A 12,866-nucleotide genomic window follows, 5' to 3' on the forward strand; every position below is an offset into this window, starting at 1 on the left:
ATAAGTTGTATTTAAATTAGGGGTGTGCGAATATTCGAAATTTCGAATATTTTTCGAATAGTGGTTGCTATTCGATTCGATTCGCACTGGAATTTTACTATTCGAACTATTCAAACTTCCCAAAAAAATATACAGTCAACGTCCGTCAGATTAAAAGTGACTCCTTCAGATTTTCAATATGCTTCACCTCATTGCACTCTCGTAATGCGGCAAAGCTACCTTTCAAGCTCCGTTACAGTCGAACTTTGCCAAGAGACAGTCAACGTCTGATTGGAAGTGGTCCCTAGATTTTTAATATGCTTCACCTCATCACACCCCGGTATTGTGGCAAAGCTGCCTTTCAAGCTCCGCTACGGTCGCAAATGTATTAACTCAAGAAAACGCTGGTTCCAACATGGAGATGAAAGGTGTGGCAGAGGTGGGGGCTCAATTAATGCTGTTTCGGGCCTGAAATTTAGGCAGGAAGTCCGAAAAATCGGACGCCGAAGCTTCCTAGCATCCAAAATTTCAGATGGTCTTATATACGGGGATGCAACAGCCAAAATAGGATTTGGAGCAATTTTTGGAGCAGGAAAATCTTTCTGGAGCAGGAAAATCCAAACTTGGAGCAGGTTACGGGAAAAAAAAAAGCTCCGTTTTGGAGCTCAAAATTCCAAATTTGGAGCAGCTTCACAAACAAAGCTTGCTTTTGGAACAGTAACAAAAAATATATGCAAACATTTCGATGTCACCACCACAATCATGTTTTCAGTGCATAACATGCTGAATAATGCCAGTGAATTCTCCGGAAACCAGTAAGGCCTTGTGCAGTGGTGAATTTGCACCAAGGTCCTTTACACCTGGCCTACGCCACTGGCTGATCACGTCACTGTTGCAATCCACTTCATTCAGCACCGCTGCGCTGAATTATTCCGCCCTGCTAAAATCTTAAGGAGAAAGTCCATTTTAAAGAGAGCCGCCATATGTGTATATAGTTCAAGAGAAAAGTCTTAAGTCCGGTGTTTATATGTCATGCAATGTCTAAGACAAACCAGCCAATAAATACAATCTTTATAATTGCGTCCTCCCCCTTATCTTTATTATATATAAATATATATTGTAATGCCGAGAAACAAGAGACATAGACACAACACCTGTTCAATAGGCCGGCTGTTCTACACTCAAACCTCGCTATAACGAACACGGATATAACGAATTATCGGTTATAACGAAGTAAATGAAGAATAGTCTGGTCATAGCTACAGTGTTAAAAATAAACGTTTATAACGAATTTTCGGATATAACGAAGTTATTTTCATGGCAGATGTGACTTTGTTATAATGAGGTTGGAGTGTATTCTCTCTCTTCGTCTTCCTCTTCCTTGCACAAGCCGATTGCGCGCCCGTGCCCTGTGCCGTTCTTCTTCATTATATATATATATATATTGAGAGAGAGAGAGAGGGAGGGAGGGAGGGAGGGAGGGAGGGAGCTATGCACAGCGAAAGTCGGCATCGTTTCATTGAACGCAGCGCCTGTCGCCACGTAGAGCCGAACCCTTCCTAGTTTCGTGCAGCGCTCCCAACATTAGGTCGCCAATACGGGCTTCGTTTTGCGTTAAAACGAGGCTAAAACTAGCGCAACCGAAAAATTTTGCGGTTACCGGGGGTGTTTTGGACGCAGCGTGGCGCAATTTCGAGAAATATCGCGGTTTTGGCGCAGCTCGGCGCAGGAAAACGAAATTGTATCAAAATGGCGCAATTGGCGCAGCTGTTGCATCCCTGTATATATCGACGTCTACATAGCAGATTAGGAACTCCGGACTTGAAGGGAGCACACCCTTGTCTCCCACATCAGTTGGACTTCCCCAGAAGTTGAAAGAGGAGGAGAGGCTGAGGAAATGGCATCTTTGCCTATCACGTGTAAAGTGTTGTCGGCAACACTTTGGTTGCACCATATCATGTACATAAATAGAATTCGGCCTCTACATTGCCTCATTCTTGATAAGACAACCATGAAACACCACCCCGCCAGTGCTTCATCAACCTAGCGAAAAGAAACACTTTCATCTTGCTATCTCATAAGAATATGTTTAGGAATCCTCTGTAACTTTTTTTTATGCAATTTAGCTTCGAAGTATTCGAAAAATATTCGAGAAATATTCTAAAAATATTCGATTCGATTCGCACTCACACTTCAATATTCGAATTCGCTTCGCACCCAAAATTTTGCTATTCGCACAGCTCTAGTTTAAATCAGTTTCTGTTGTTCCTCTTTTAAAGGGGTCATGAAGCACCCCTTGGGCTGATTGAAAAAACACATCCTGCGGAAAGCTGACACGGCTATGAACTGCTCTGCCAAATATTACAGTCGTGCGCGCCGCGTAATGGCCACAAGCGGAGCGCAAAGTTGCCGTTTCCCCAGGCACCCTCTTTTCAAACAGAGGCCGGTTCTCACTCTCGTCGGTGGGCGGGGCGTCTGTCCGCTGTACGTCACAAGAGACATAGCATGCTTATTGGCCGATAGCCGACGTAAATCGAGAGCGGCGTTCGGATCAGATGCGCTTCTTGCCGCGGGGTGCCGCCACTTGCCGGCGCCGCACTCCTCAGGACACGGTAGCCGCACTCGCGCAAGCGAATCACAGCGGGAGAGCGATCGCGTTTCATGACGCGCGCTGGCGTAACTTCTTTCCCCCATGCCATCCCTCCCTGTCTAGCTTCCAGTGCGCTCGCCGGCACGAGAAAAGAGAGAAAGCGCTCGGAGCGTGCGCCAAACCCCCGTAACTCCGCTGATTCTTGACGGATTCGAGAAATTTTTGCGGCAATCGATTCGGGAGGCAGTACACTCCGATACTGAGGCCATTAGATCATTACTTGGAAAAGTGGTTCATGACCCCTTTAACAAAAAAAAAAAGGGAAGGAGTTCGTAAAAGGCAGTTCACATGGGCCTTTGAATCTTTGTACTTTCTCACCTAGCCCTGCACCTCAAGTTCCGTTAGATTAATTGCAATGGCAACATCTTTACAATTACTTAATGGCCGATTTAAAAAAAGCACTTAAAAAAACAACTAAGGGTACCGTTCAGTAGTGAACACACATAGTTCAACGAGGTCACCTAAGTTGATGTCAAATACATGCAAGCCACGTACAGGAACAGAACTAGCAGCTCACTACATGTTCAAGTATAGAGTGAAAGAAACATTACACCACCTTGAAGTCACTGTGACGCAGACAAGAAGGTCGTTCAGCAGGAAAATACGCCGCGGTTTCGACTTGACAACAAGCCCGCTCTGGTCAACTTCCTGCAATGGGTGGACGCAAGTAAGACACAAAAAGAAGTGATTAGAAAACAATCAAGCAGCAAGTCTTCCAAATGGTAGCGTATACAGTCGCCGACCATTTATTCAGACCCGGCGGGAACCGCCGAAAAGTCCGAATAGTCAGGAGTCCGAAAAAAAGGATTCACCAGAAAAAAGCACTTCTTGCCAGAAAAGTGGCCAGAAAAACATGTCAATGCGCTTCTGTACACATGCACGCTTACGTGCCACCAAGTAGGCGTGTATTTCAACCAATGTTTGGCCTTTCCTGTAGGTCGGCAATAGCACGCTAACGGCCTTCGCTAAATCCGCATTTGATGGCTGTGGTGGGGGAGGCGCGTCACCATGGCCGTCACTGTCCACGTGCACTGATTCGAGTAGCTGACGGATGATCTCAATGCCCAACTAGGCAAGAACTCCCGAGCAACATCGGATTGAGGTCGGCTGCCTTCCACCTGGCGAATAATCGCTGCTTTTTTTGCCATCGTCAGGGCCTTGCAGATGCCGCATTTCTTTAGTTCCGATGGCGCACATGGAACGGGTGGGAGCCATTTCAGCAGATCAGGCCTCGCACGCCAAGCAACAAACAAGGCAGCGAGACACAAAGCGCGAAACGCGTATCAGGCCTAGCCACAGAAACATCTGACCATGCAAACCCTCAAACACCAAAAGTCACCAAAAGGGAACGACGTGGGGCTAGTTGGTGCTGCAGTGCTCGTGTTGTTGTTCTCTCTTCGTCCAAGTTAGGATCCATGTCGTACTCGTACGCGCTGTCATTCGCCTCAAACGTCACACCGAACTGACTCCGAGCTTGGCTTGACCTGGCCTGCTGTTCGGTCGCGGTAGTCGTTCAATGGATACGTCACTGGCTAAAGCCAAAAGGCAACCGTCACGTGCAGCCAACAAACGTAGCCTTCGACATCGGCAATTTCTGCGTGGTTTCGAAACTGGCATGATAACATTTCAGTGCTGGCAACCTAGAAAAATATTGTAAACATCAGTGACAGCTTGTCATGGCGTTCAATGTCGCACTCGATCAGCCGGCTGGAGTCTGAAAAATCGAATGGCGCACTGTGGGGCATCCAAATTTTTGGTCACGAGTTTACATTACTTCAATGGGATGAATGGCGGTGCCACGAAGGTGTCCGAATAAACAAGCATGTCCGAATTTTTAGCGTCCGAATAAACGGTCGGCAACTGTACAAGAACCAAAATCTAAATTTGGTACCAAATTATGTATTTCGTTCTTGCACTGGCTGCTATTTTAGTACGGCTACTCAAACAAGGCCTCTCAATATGAGTAAGAATAATCGCATCAGTGACAACCTTTATGCTGTCACTGTAACATACTTACGTACAACCTTCCTACTGGAAGAAATAAGAGCACAACAGAGGCATTAGATTTCACTTGACCCCGAAAAAGCAAACTGGCTAGTAATTAAATATACAGGAAACGAGAATCTGAGACACGAGACTCTTCTGGACTGTATGTGCACTTATTTGGCAGACACATTTTGAAAATCGTACAGTGGCTCGAGATTTATATGAGATGTGATCACAAAATCAATTTAGATGGAAATTCCTACATGCAACGCCCATAAGTAATGGGATACGAAAAGAGAAATGATGCTAAATGTACCTTAATTTCCGTCATTACTATAAGGCTCACATGAAGGTGACTACACCACAAAGACGCACCATAGACTATGCCTCAATAGCGTATCTGCCAGCTTCTCAACGTTAAGATTAGCATTTCAGCCCAGCGAACAGTACGTTGAAAGGGGTGCGGGGAATACGTATGCCCAACGTTAATGACGATTTCAGATGCAGCAAATAGGCAGCAGTAAACTTGAAATAGCAAAGACTGACAAGCAACACACTGTTTATAGACTGAACTGAATTCTTGGCGATTTTGCCTCCACTGACTTCAACCGCTTTGAGAACTTGTCAACGTCTGTATAAACTTGCTCAAAGCAAGAAATCCAGTGATATACGTTCAAACCAAAAAAACTTAACATCAAACGCCTGGAGACTGTAGGAAGAACTTTCTCACAAACAGTAGTCATTGCGAATACTGGATCTGCAGCAATCATTATATCGTGAAGTGAGCCAAAACACGCAGACATTACAAATGTGCAACAATGGGCTGATACACTACAGGTGGCAAATACAGTAGAACCCCGCTGTTACGTTCCTCACTGCTGCGTTTTCCCGGCTGTTACGTCGTTTTCCGCCGGTCCCGGCATAGCTCCCATAGAATACAATGTATTAGGAACCCCGCTGTTACGTCGTAACTGTCGGACCGTTCCCGTATGATACGTCGCGAAGTGCGCCCGGAGCCGACCGAGTGACTACCAAAGAGAGCGGCCATGGCGCATTTTCACGCAGCTTGGCCTCGTTTGACCGTAATATTAGCCGCATGAGAGGCGCAAGCAACAGAATCTTTCAATTGATGCAAACAAAAGCATGGCCTTCGAGATTCAAATTGCAAAGATGGCGTCTATGACGTAACTGCTCGCGAAAGCAAGGCCTTCAAGATTGGCATTTACTATTGACAAAAGCATAGCCTCCGAGATTTGCATTGCACAAACATGGCGTGTATGACGTAATTGCTTGCGAAAGCAAGGCCTTCGAGATTGGCATTCACTTCTGCCATCGCGTTGGCGTAGACTCATCATCATCGTTATTTGTCGGAGAACGGGAGGAGTTCGAGGTGGTTGGAGCTCGCATGGTCGTGCGTGCGGTCCGCGGTCGGACTCGCCGCGCCAGTCGTGATTGCGTGTGCTTAGTTCTTTCATGCCTACAGCTGTTGGTGTTAAAAAAAGCACATACGTTGATTACATTTCTGTGGATAAGGCCGTCCTAAGCTCCGCGTTTCTATCCATCGACTAGATCGCGGCTGAGCGCGCCAATTTTCGTGCTGCTCGTAAGAATTGAAATAAAATTCCGTACCACTAAATATTTTGCCGTTTTTCCTGTTTTTCGGCTCTTACGTTTCCCGTCTCTTACGTTTATTTCCTACGGTCCCTTCAAAAACGTATCAGCGGGGTTCTACTGTAATAAGTGGAGTGAGTGGCTCACCAGCTGTAGAACGTCATCTTGCCGCAAAAGGAAGTGATCTGTGCTGTCCACTGTTGAAGAAGCTGCTGCCAATGCCTAGAAGTAAGAACAAGAAAGAAGACGTAGTGGAGGGCTGTGAATTAAATCCTGACAAATCCATCTCTCACCCTAAACCACGGCATTTTGGATTCCACCTTCATAAGAAGGGGGCAGAACCTAAAATGGGCTCATGGGTTCAATTGCTGTCTGCAACAATCAGGAATCGAATCGACAACCCTGTGCTGATCATTAGCACCGTAGCAAAAGGGAACTGCATGCCCTCTGGCTGCGTCATCACTGCCTCACTTGAGTGTACAGTTTGTGCACTTGGTGCCTAACCTTCATCCTGTTCTTATTGTAAGATTTACTTGAAGCAGATAAAAGAGCGAAAGTGCTTCAAGGAAACGAGTAACTAATAAACTGCCTCAATGACTGGCCCAGAAGGTAGTGTTAAAATTTTTAAGCTCTGAATATGCAGCAGCACAGTTAATACTACACACGGGCGTGTGTAAACACCCAAGAGCGGAAGATGTTGCCCCCACCTTGAGTGAGAACTTGGATCCCAGGGACCCAAGCACCTGCAGGACGGCATGGTGTTGCTCGGCAGTGCGCTTGCGTTCGTTGAGCGCCTCGGCCAGCTGCTCCAACTGAGTCAGGGCCAGCTGCAGGTACATCCGGTCATCATGGCCCTTGGGAGTCTGCTTCAGCAGGTCCTGGTATCAAAAAAACAGGCATACCATTTCTCGTTAATGACAAGCTGCCATAGCCTGAATTTAGGTTATGCTCTTAGAAATGCAGTCAGGGATCTTGGAAATAGATAAGAATTTTAGATAGAGTCAAGTTTGATTTTTCGAACTTCCCAGGGACATCCAATCAACCGAGTAGGCTGAAAAATCTAGTGCACACCTCTTTACTGCCCTCGAGGTTTCAAATAGCAGCAGCTACGCCCCTCGTAGTTCTGAAGGCCTGCCAATATCTTTGTTAGGCATCTTGGTATTCGTACTGCGAAAAGGAATGGTGGGTGTGTGTGCGTTGTGAGGATGCTCTACATGTCCCCTAAAGTTATTTCCCCCACATAACTCGCCCACCTCCCATAATCCAGCTTCTCAGTATGGTGCAGCCACGACTAGGTCGGCGTAGTTGCGCAGTCGACAGAAGATGGTGAAAGTGCTCCAATGGTGACTAACGCTGCCTGACAACGTGGTTACTCAGGCCCACGAAGAACCAGTTCTCTCCTGTCTGGCTCGGGATCAATGTCAAGCATGCTAAACTTTGCATACTTTATGTGGAGCTCCATGAGAACGTCCCACGGATGCCTTCCCATTCTTACAAATGCATTATGGTTCACAAGACAGCCATGAGTGACATAGGTGTCAGTTTTCGGCAGGGGCAAACATTACTAGTGCAATATCCTGGTGTGGCGAGTTCAATTTCATTGAAGCCACAAAGAGTTCCATGAGCATGTGTATTCATTGTGTATTTAGGCAAGCTGGCCAGCTGGCCTTTCCGTATTCGTATGGCTGTGTACAGCACTTTTTATTCCTTGAAAGCAGAAGAACCTCACAGAATTCACAATTATAAAACACATAAAACATCCTGTGACAGTAGACCCCTTTTATATTTTTCGTATGCTTCACTGCACTACTTGGGTACGCTTGACTGCGTGACAAGTCTGTAATGCGGCAAAGCTCATTTTTGAAGACTGCTTGGATTGCAAGTAGATTGGCATGCAAAACTGCTGGTTCAAGGCCGTGAGACACAGTGGTAGTGATGACTCCCACCAGTTTAAGACTCACAATCCCACCAATAAGTGCGAAAGGCCAGATGTAGAGAGGTGTCAGCATCCAAAATTTCTGATGACTTCACACTACATTAGCTCTAGGAGCAGAATAGAAGGCAGCGCCATCAAGGTGTTCAAATTATTGGGCAAGTCCAACATCTATCGTTGGCTAAACGCTAAATTGAGCTAATTGGCACAATTTTATCCTCCACTTTATAAAACCACGGGGAGAACACAAAGAAGCACTGGCAACAGAGTAGAGTTTCGTTAATTCAATCCTAAGAGACGATCTGAACTCTCACCAAAAATGCTAGTAAGCGTACTTTCAGTAACACAGTTGCAAGCAACTATAGTGCGTAATGACCACCAATGTGCTACTAACAGGTTTACGTAGCACCAGTTGAGTGAAGAATCAAGTAGGGGCAAAGCCCTCACCTGAAGGAGCAGGATAAACTGGGGAAACCGCTGCACTGGCTTCACCATGAGGCCGAAGAACGACAGCCGGTCAGGACTGTAGATCTGCTTCATCTGCCACAGAAATGCATATACAGTGGAACCTCGTTAATGCGTACCTGCCGGGAACGCCGCATAACTACGCACTAAACGGTAGTACGCATTAACCACCAAGTAAAATTTTGCATCTCCTCGCGTATGCCATCGCCGCCAGCAAAGAAATATATACAGTGCCACAGCAAATATTGCCTAAACTACCCATTGCAAAGCCTTTTCTTTGTTTTTGCCAAAGTGGAGAAAAGATTCTGGCACTTTCGCACGACCGTCCGGTAGTGCCGATAGCGCGCGGTGGCGACGCGAAGGAGCATTTCGGAACTATTACAGGGTCCGGTATACGCAGTGACCGACATAGCGACGGAAACGGACAGTGTCGGCTATGTGTGTGTGCGTCTGTTCCGCGATCTGCTACTAAACGAAAACCGACAGTTTCAGTGAAACGCGGTACGGCTGCGTGGAGCCGATCGTCTCCTGGCTAGTTGCGTGCAGTGCCTGGCCTTCTCGGCTCACGCCGTCACTGCCGGGCTGCTTGCTGCACTGCACGCGCGCATTTGTCGTGGGAGTGTGCTTCGTACCCACTTAGCTCCGACCGTGCACAGATGCGGCGAGTAGCTGGATCAGTTAACGCGCCGGCGGCGATGACGAACTTCCTGCAAGCGATGCGCACTCTGCGACGCTCTAGCGGTGCTGGCAGCGGACGGAAGCGCGTTTGGGTGGTCGCCCAATAAAAGCGTGCAGTATGGTTACAACAGCGCTACGCTTGCTGTAGGTACGCGTGCGTTTATCGTGATAGCGTCAATACAAAGAGGTTTCTCGTCACCCGCGACCAGCAACGCTCAAATCCGCAACAGCGAGCTGCTTTCGTTTCTACAAAGCGGCGCGCGCTTGAACACGGCCCCGCACAACGAGGCGGCAGCGATCGGCGGCCCAGCGCATTCAGGTTGTCGCCTATTAAAAGCGTGCAGTAGGCTTAAAGTAGTGCTGCGCCGCACGCGAGCCCGACCAGATATCTGAAGATACTTATTGTGATAAGGTTGTCGGCGATCAGTCATGCTAGCACGCGTTCTTCGGTGGCCGCCGCCTCACCTTCGTTCTTTCCCGGTGCTTACTCGCAAAAGCGTCGTCGCAATCGCGCGGAAGTCGGAATCAGCGATCGACCGATCTACGCACTTCTCGAAGATGGAAAACCTTTGGCGGCACTTTGGGGGGTCCGGAAGTTCAGCGGCGCAGTAAAATTTTATGGCACAAAAAGTTATCGCGGTACGTAGGGTACGCACTAACCGGTAGGCGTAGGACGAAGCACTACGGCTTAAGCGGTCAGCGAATGCATCAGGCTCTATGAGACTCAGTCGGGGATTCATCGCAACTACGTTTTAACCGTTAGTACGCTTAAAGCGGGTACGTATTAACGAGGTTTGACTGTACAATGTGCATGCGTTAATATCGCTGACTATTACTGCAATTCTCTCATTACTGCGGCAGTGCTGATACATGCCTAAACCCACTTCAATGGCAGAAAGGGACACTTCAAACAAAGATAGCACTCGTTTACTTGACAATCTTCAAACATCACACAACGACAGATCTGCTTCTATGTCGTGCTTTTAAAACGTTAACATCCCTCAGACATTTGTGGTCGTAAGCTTCACAATGGCGGTAAATCGGGCTAGTTGGTTGTTTGTGTACAATTTCTTCCTCCCATACCTCCTATCTGGCTGTTTACAACAACAAAATATAGAAGCTGGATCTTCAATCAGCCATACATAAAATATGTTGCTGCACATTCAGGACACTCAATACCGTATTTACCCGCATAATTTGTGCCCTCACATAATTTGTGCACCCCTAATATTTAGCCAGCTTTGCTAAAAAAAAAACATTTACTCGCATATTTTGCGCCCCCCCCCCCCCTGCTCGAGCCAGCTCGCCGGCGCGGGCGTGCACGGGGAAACTTTGGACGGCCGCGCCCCGCAGCCCTCACCGAGCAGGCGAGCGCAGTCATACACAAGACAGGCTGCGAGTGTGAAGTCCCCTTCTTCCGATTACTTCGTTCTATTCTCCGGAAACCGCCGAGACCGTACCAACCGTACCCGAACACCCAAACCTGTTCACGGGTTGTCAGAACTGTTCGAGCGTTCTCCCGCCGTGAGAATGCATACACGCGACACTGCACAGACTACTTTCTGCATTGGAGGCGTGCGAGGGCCAGTCGCGCCAACATTTCCCCTCACTGACCCTCCTCCTCTGCGTCTGCGCTGCGACACAGCCTTCATTGATTTCGGAAGTTTAGGCAGTTTAGGTTTCGCGATCAGCCAGTTGCGTTTTCACTGTTCTCTTGCGCTGGGCTACAATAACTATTCGGCAAAATTCAAGCTCATTGTTATAGGATTTGCCTAAGGAAACGGGAACCGTGCCGCAGAAGAGTTCGCTTTTTAATACAAGACCGGGAAGGAGACCGTTCCGAGGACCGAAGCATGGAAAGTTTCCTGCCGTTAAAGAATACCTTTTCAAATATGTGCGAGAGCTTAGGCCCACCGGTATCGCCGTGCCGTGGCACCTCGTTACTCGCAGCATTGTCGCGAAGAGCTTCAAGAAGACGCCTCAACGCACTTGACGGAACCAAGGACGACACGCTTTGGGAGCGCGGTGACAGCGACCGCGGCGATGATTCTCAGTTGGACTTCTCAACCAGTGATTCTGACTAGACCGTGCATGACCGAATCTGGCTGGTTAAAGTACGTGCTAATTCTGTTAAAAACCCTTCGTTTGCGCTATATTTATTTTCTTCTTTAATGTATTATATCGCGCGTGTTAGGACTATATATTGTGCGTTATTTCAGATGTGCTCGCGAAATCTCCGCGTAATTTGCGCCCCCCCTTTTCGGAGCTCCAAGTTCACGAAAAAAAGTGCGCAAATTATGCGAGTAAATACGGTAAGCGATAGAACACTGGTGTCGTCGCAGTGGGCACGATCGCAGCAATCCACGAAGCTTCCATGAAAGACTTATCTTGACATTTACTTAAAGGGCGATCAATGTGGACAATTGAGTCTCGACAGTCTGCAACTTACTACTCAAAGCGTACGTTCAATCATTTCAGGTATTCATTGCAAAGCAACTCGAGAACACGTTACCCGTGCAATTGGTTCAGAGACAAGCTGCTAAACAAGCAGTAAGATGCAAAAGTGCACAACACTTGTACACTGTGGCTGTTGCATAAACGAGCGCAAGAAGCTATCACTGAAAATGCAACTTCTTCAGTGGACAAGACAAGCAAAACAAAAAAAAAGTGCAAATGAAGAAGATATCTCACAGCATGTGGTGCAAAACTGGAGAGCAAAAACCAAAACATAATGAACAGCGTGCATAGGTGCCGATTAATGCGTAAGCAAAAAACACACACCATGACAGTGTAACGTGAACAAAACAGTGCTAAGCAGAGAAAAAAAATTTTTAACGGCTCATGAATGAAGACATGCAAGTCGCAGAGACATCTGCGAGGGTGATCATTGACTTTTAGAAGTAACACCTCTGCTCTGACAACACAGAGCGACTTCTTGGATGCCGGACAGAGAAACACCTAGAATATGCCGTTTCAGTCAATATTGCTAAACATTTAACATCTTTTTTGTTATTGGAATACATAAAAGTTTGTAAAATGGTTCACCCTGCTGTGTGACATTGCTTAGGATCCCGAATGTTTTTTTTATCTTTTTTTATCTAAGCTAAAGAATGACCAATTCACTTTTGTTGTATCCATGTTCAATATAATGAGATTTGACTATGTATATTGCAGTGCTGTCACTGTCAAACTTTTAGCAAGATTCAAGGTCAAGAACCAACATTCACAAATAAGCAAGTATCGGTGTAATGACATGTCATGAACTTGAAGTGAGAGTGAGTGACCAAAACAAAGTAAAATCAAATGTGAGATGGATGAAAATCAAAAACAAACAAAAAACAACTAAAAGAATATTTGGGAAGTGTGGCTGAAACACGGAGAGGCATGAACAGGCAAGTCAGGCCATGTCGGGTGTGGACTGGTGCGCCCGGAGCACTCATAACTGTGTACCACTACACCAGTGCAGGAGGAGGGCAGTCCCAGTGCATTACGAGGGGGAAGGGGAGAGATGATGGAGAAGCAATGCATCTCTCCAGGGTCGGCTGCATTCCTCTGCCGATGCAC

At 47.0% G+C, this 12,866-nt stretch overlaps 1 protein-coding gene across 3 annotated transcripts in view; it reads right to left on the reverse strand.

The window, feature by feature from the left end:
* Positions 1–12,866, reverse strand: part of LOC119390096 (rho guanine nucleotide exchange factor 10-like protein) — a 65,076-nt gene that overhangs the window by 31,127 nt on the left and 21,083 nt on the right. For all 3 annotated transcript variants that reach the window (XM_049414655.1, XM_049414654.1, XM_037657640.2), the window contains 4 exons: positions 8,607–8,699; positions 6,934–7,104; positions 6,374–6,448; positions 3,186–3,277 (listed from right to left, as the gene is read on the reverse strand). In XM_049414655.1, the coding sequence (XP_049270612.1) occupies positions 3,186–3,277; positions 6,374–6,448; positions 6,934–7,104; positions 8,607–8,699 (431 nt within the window). The remainder of the gene's footprint in view (positions 1–3,185; positions 3,278–6,373; positions 6,449–6,933; positions 7,105–8,606; positions 8,700–12,866) is intronic.

Source organism: Rhipicephalus sanguineus, chromosome 4 (genome assembly GCF_013339695.2).
Source record: "Rhipicephalus sanguineus isolate Rsan-2018 chromosome 4, BIME_Rsan_1.4, whole genome shotgun sequence".
NCBI lineage: Eukaryota > Metazoa > Arthropoda > Arachnida > Ixodida > Ixodidae > Rhipicephalus > Rhipicephalus sanguineus.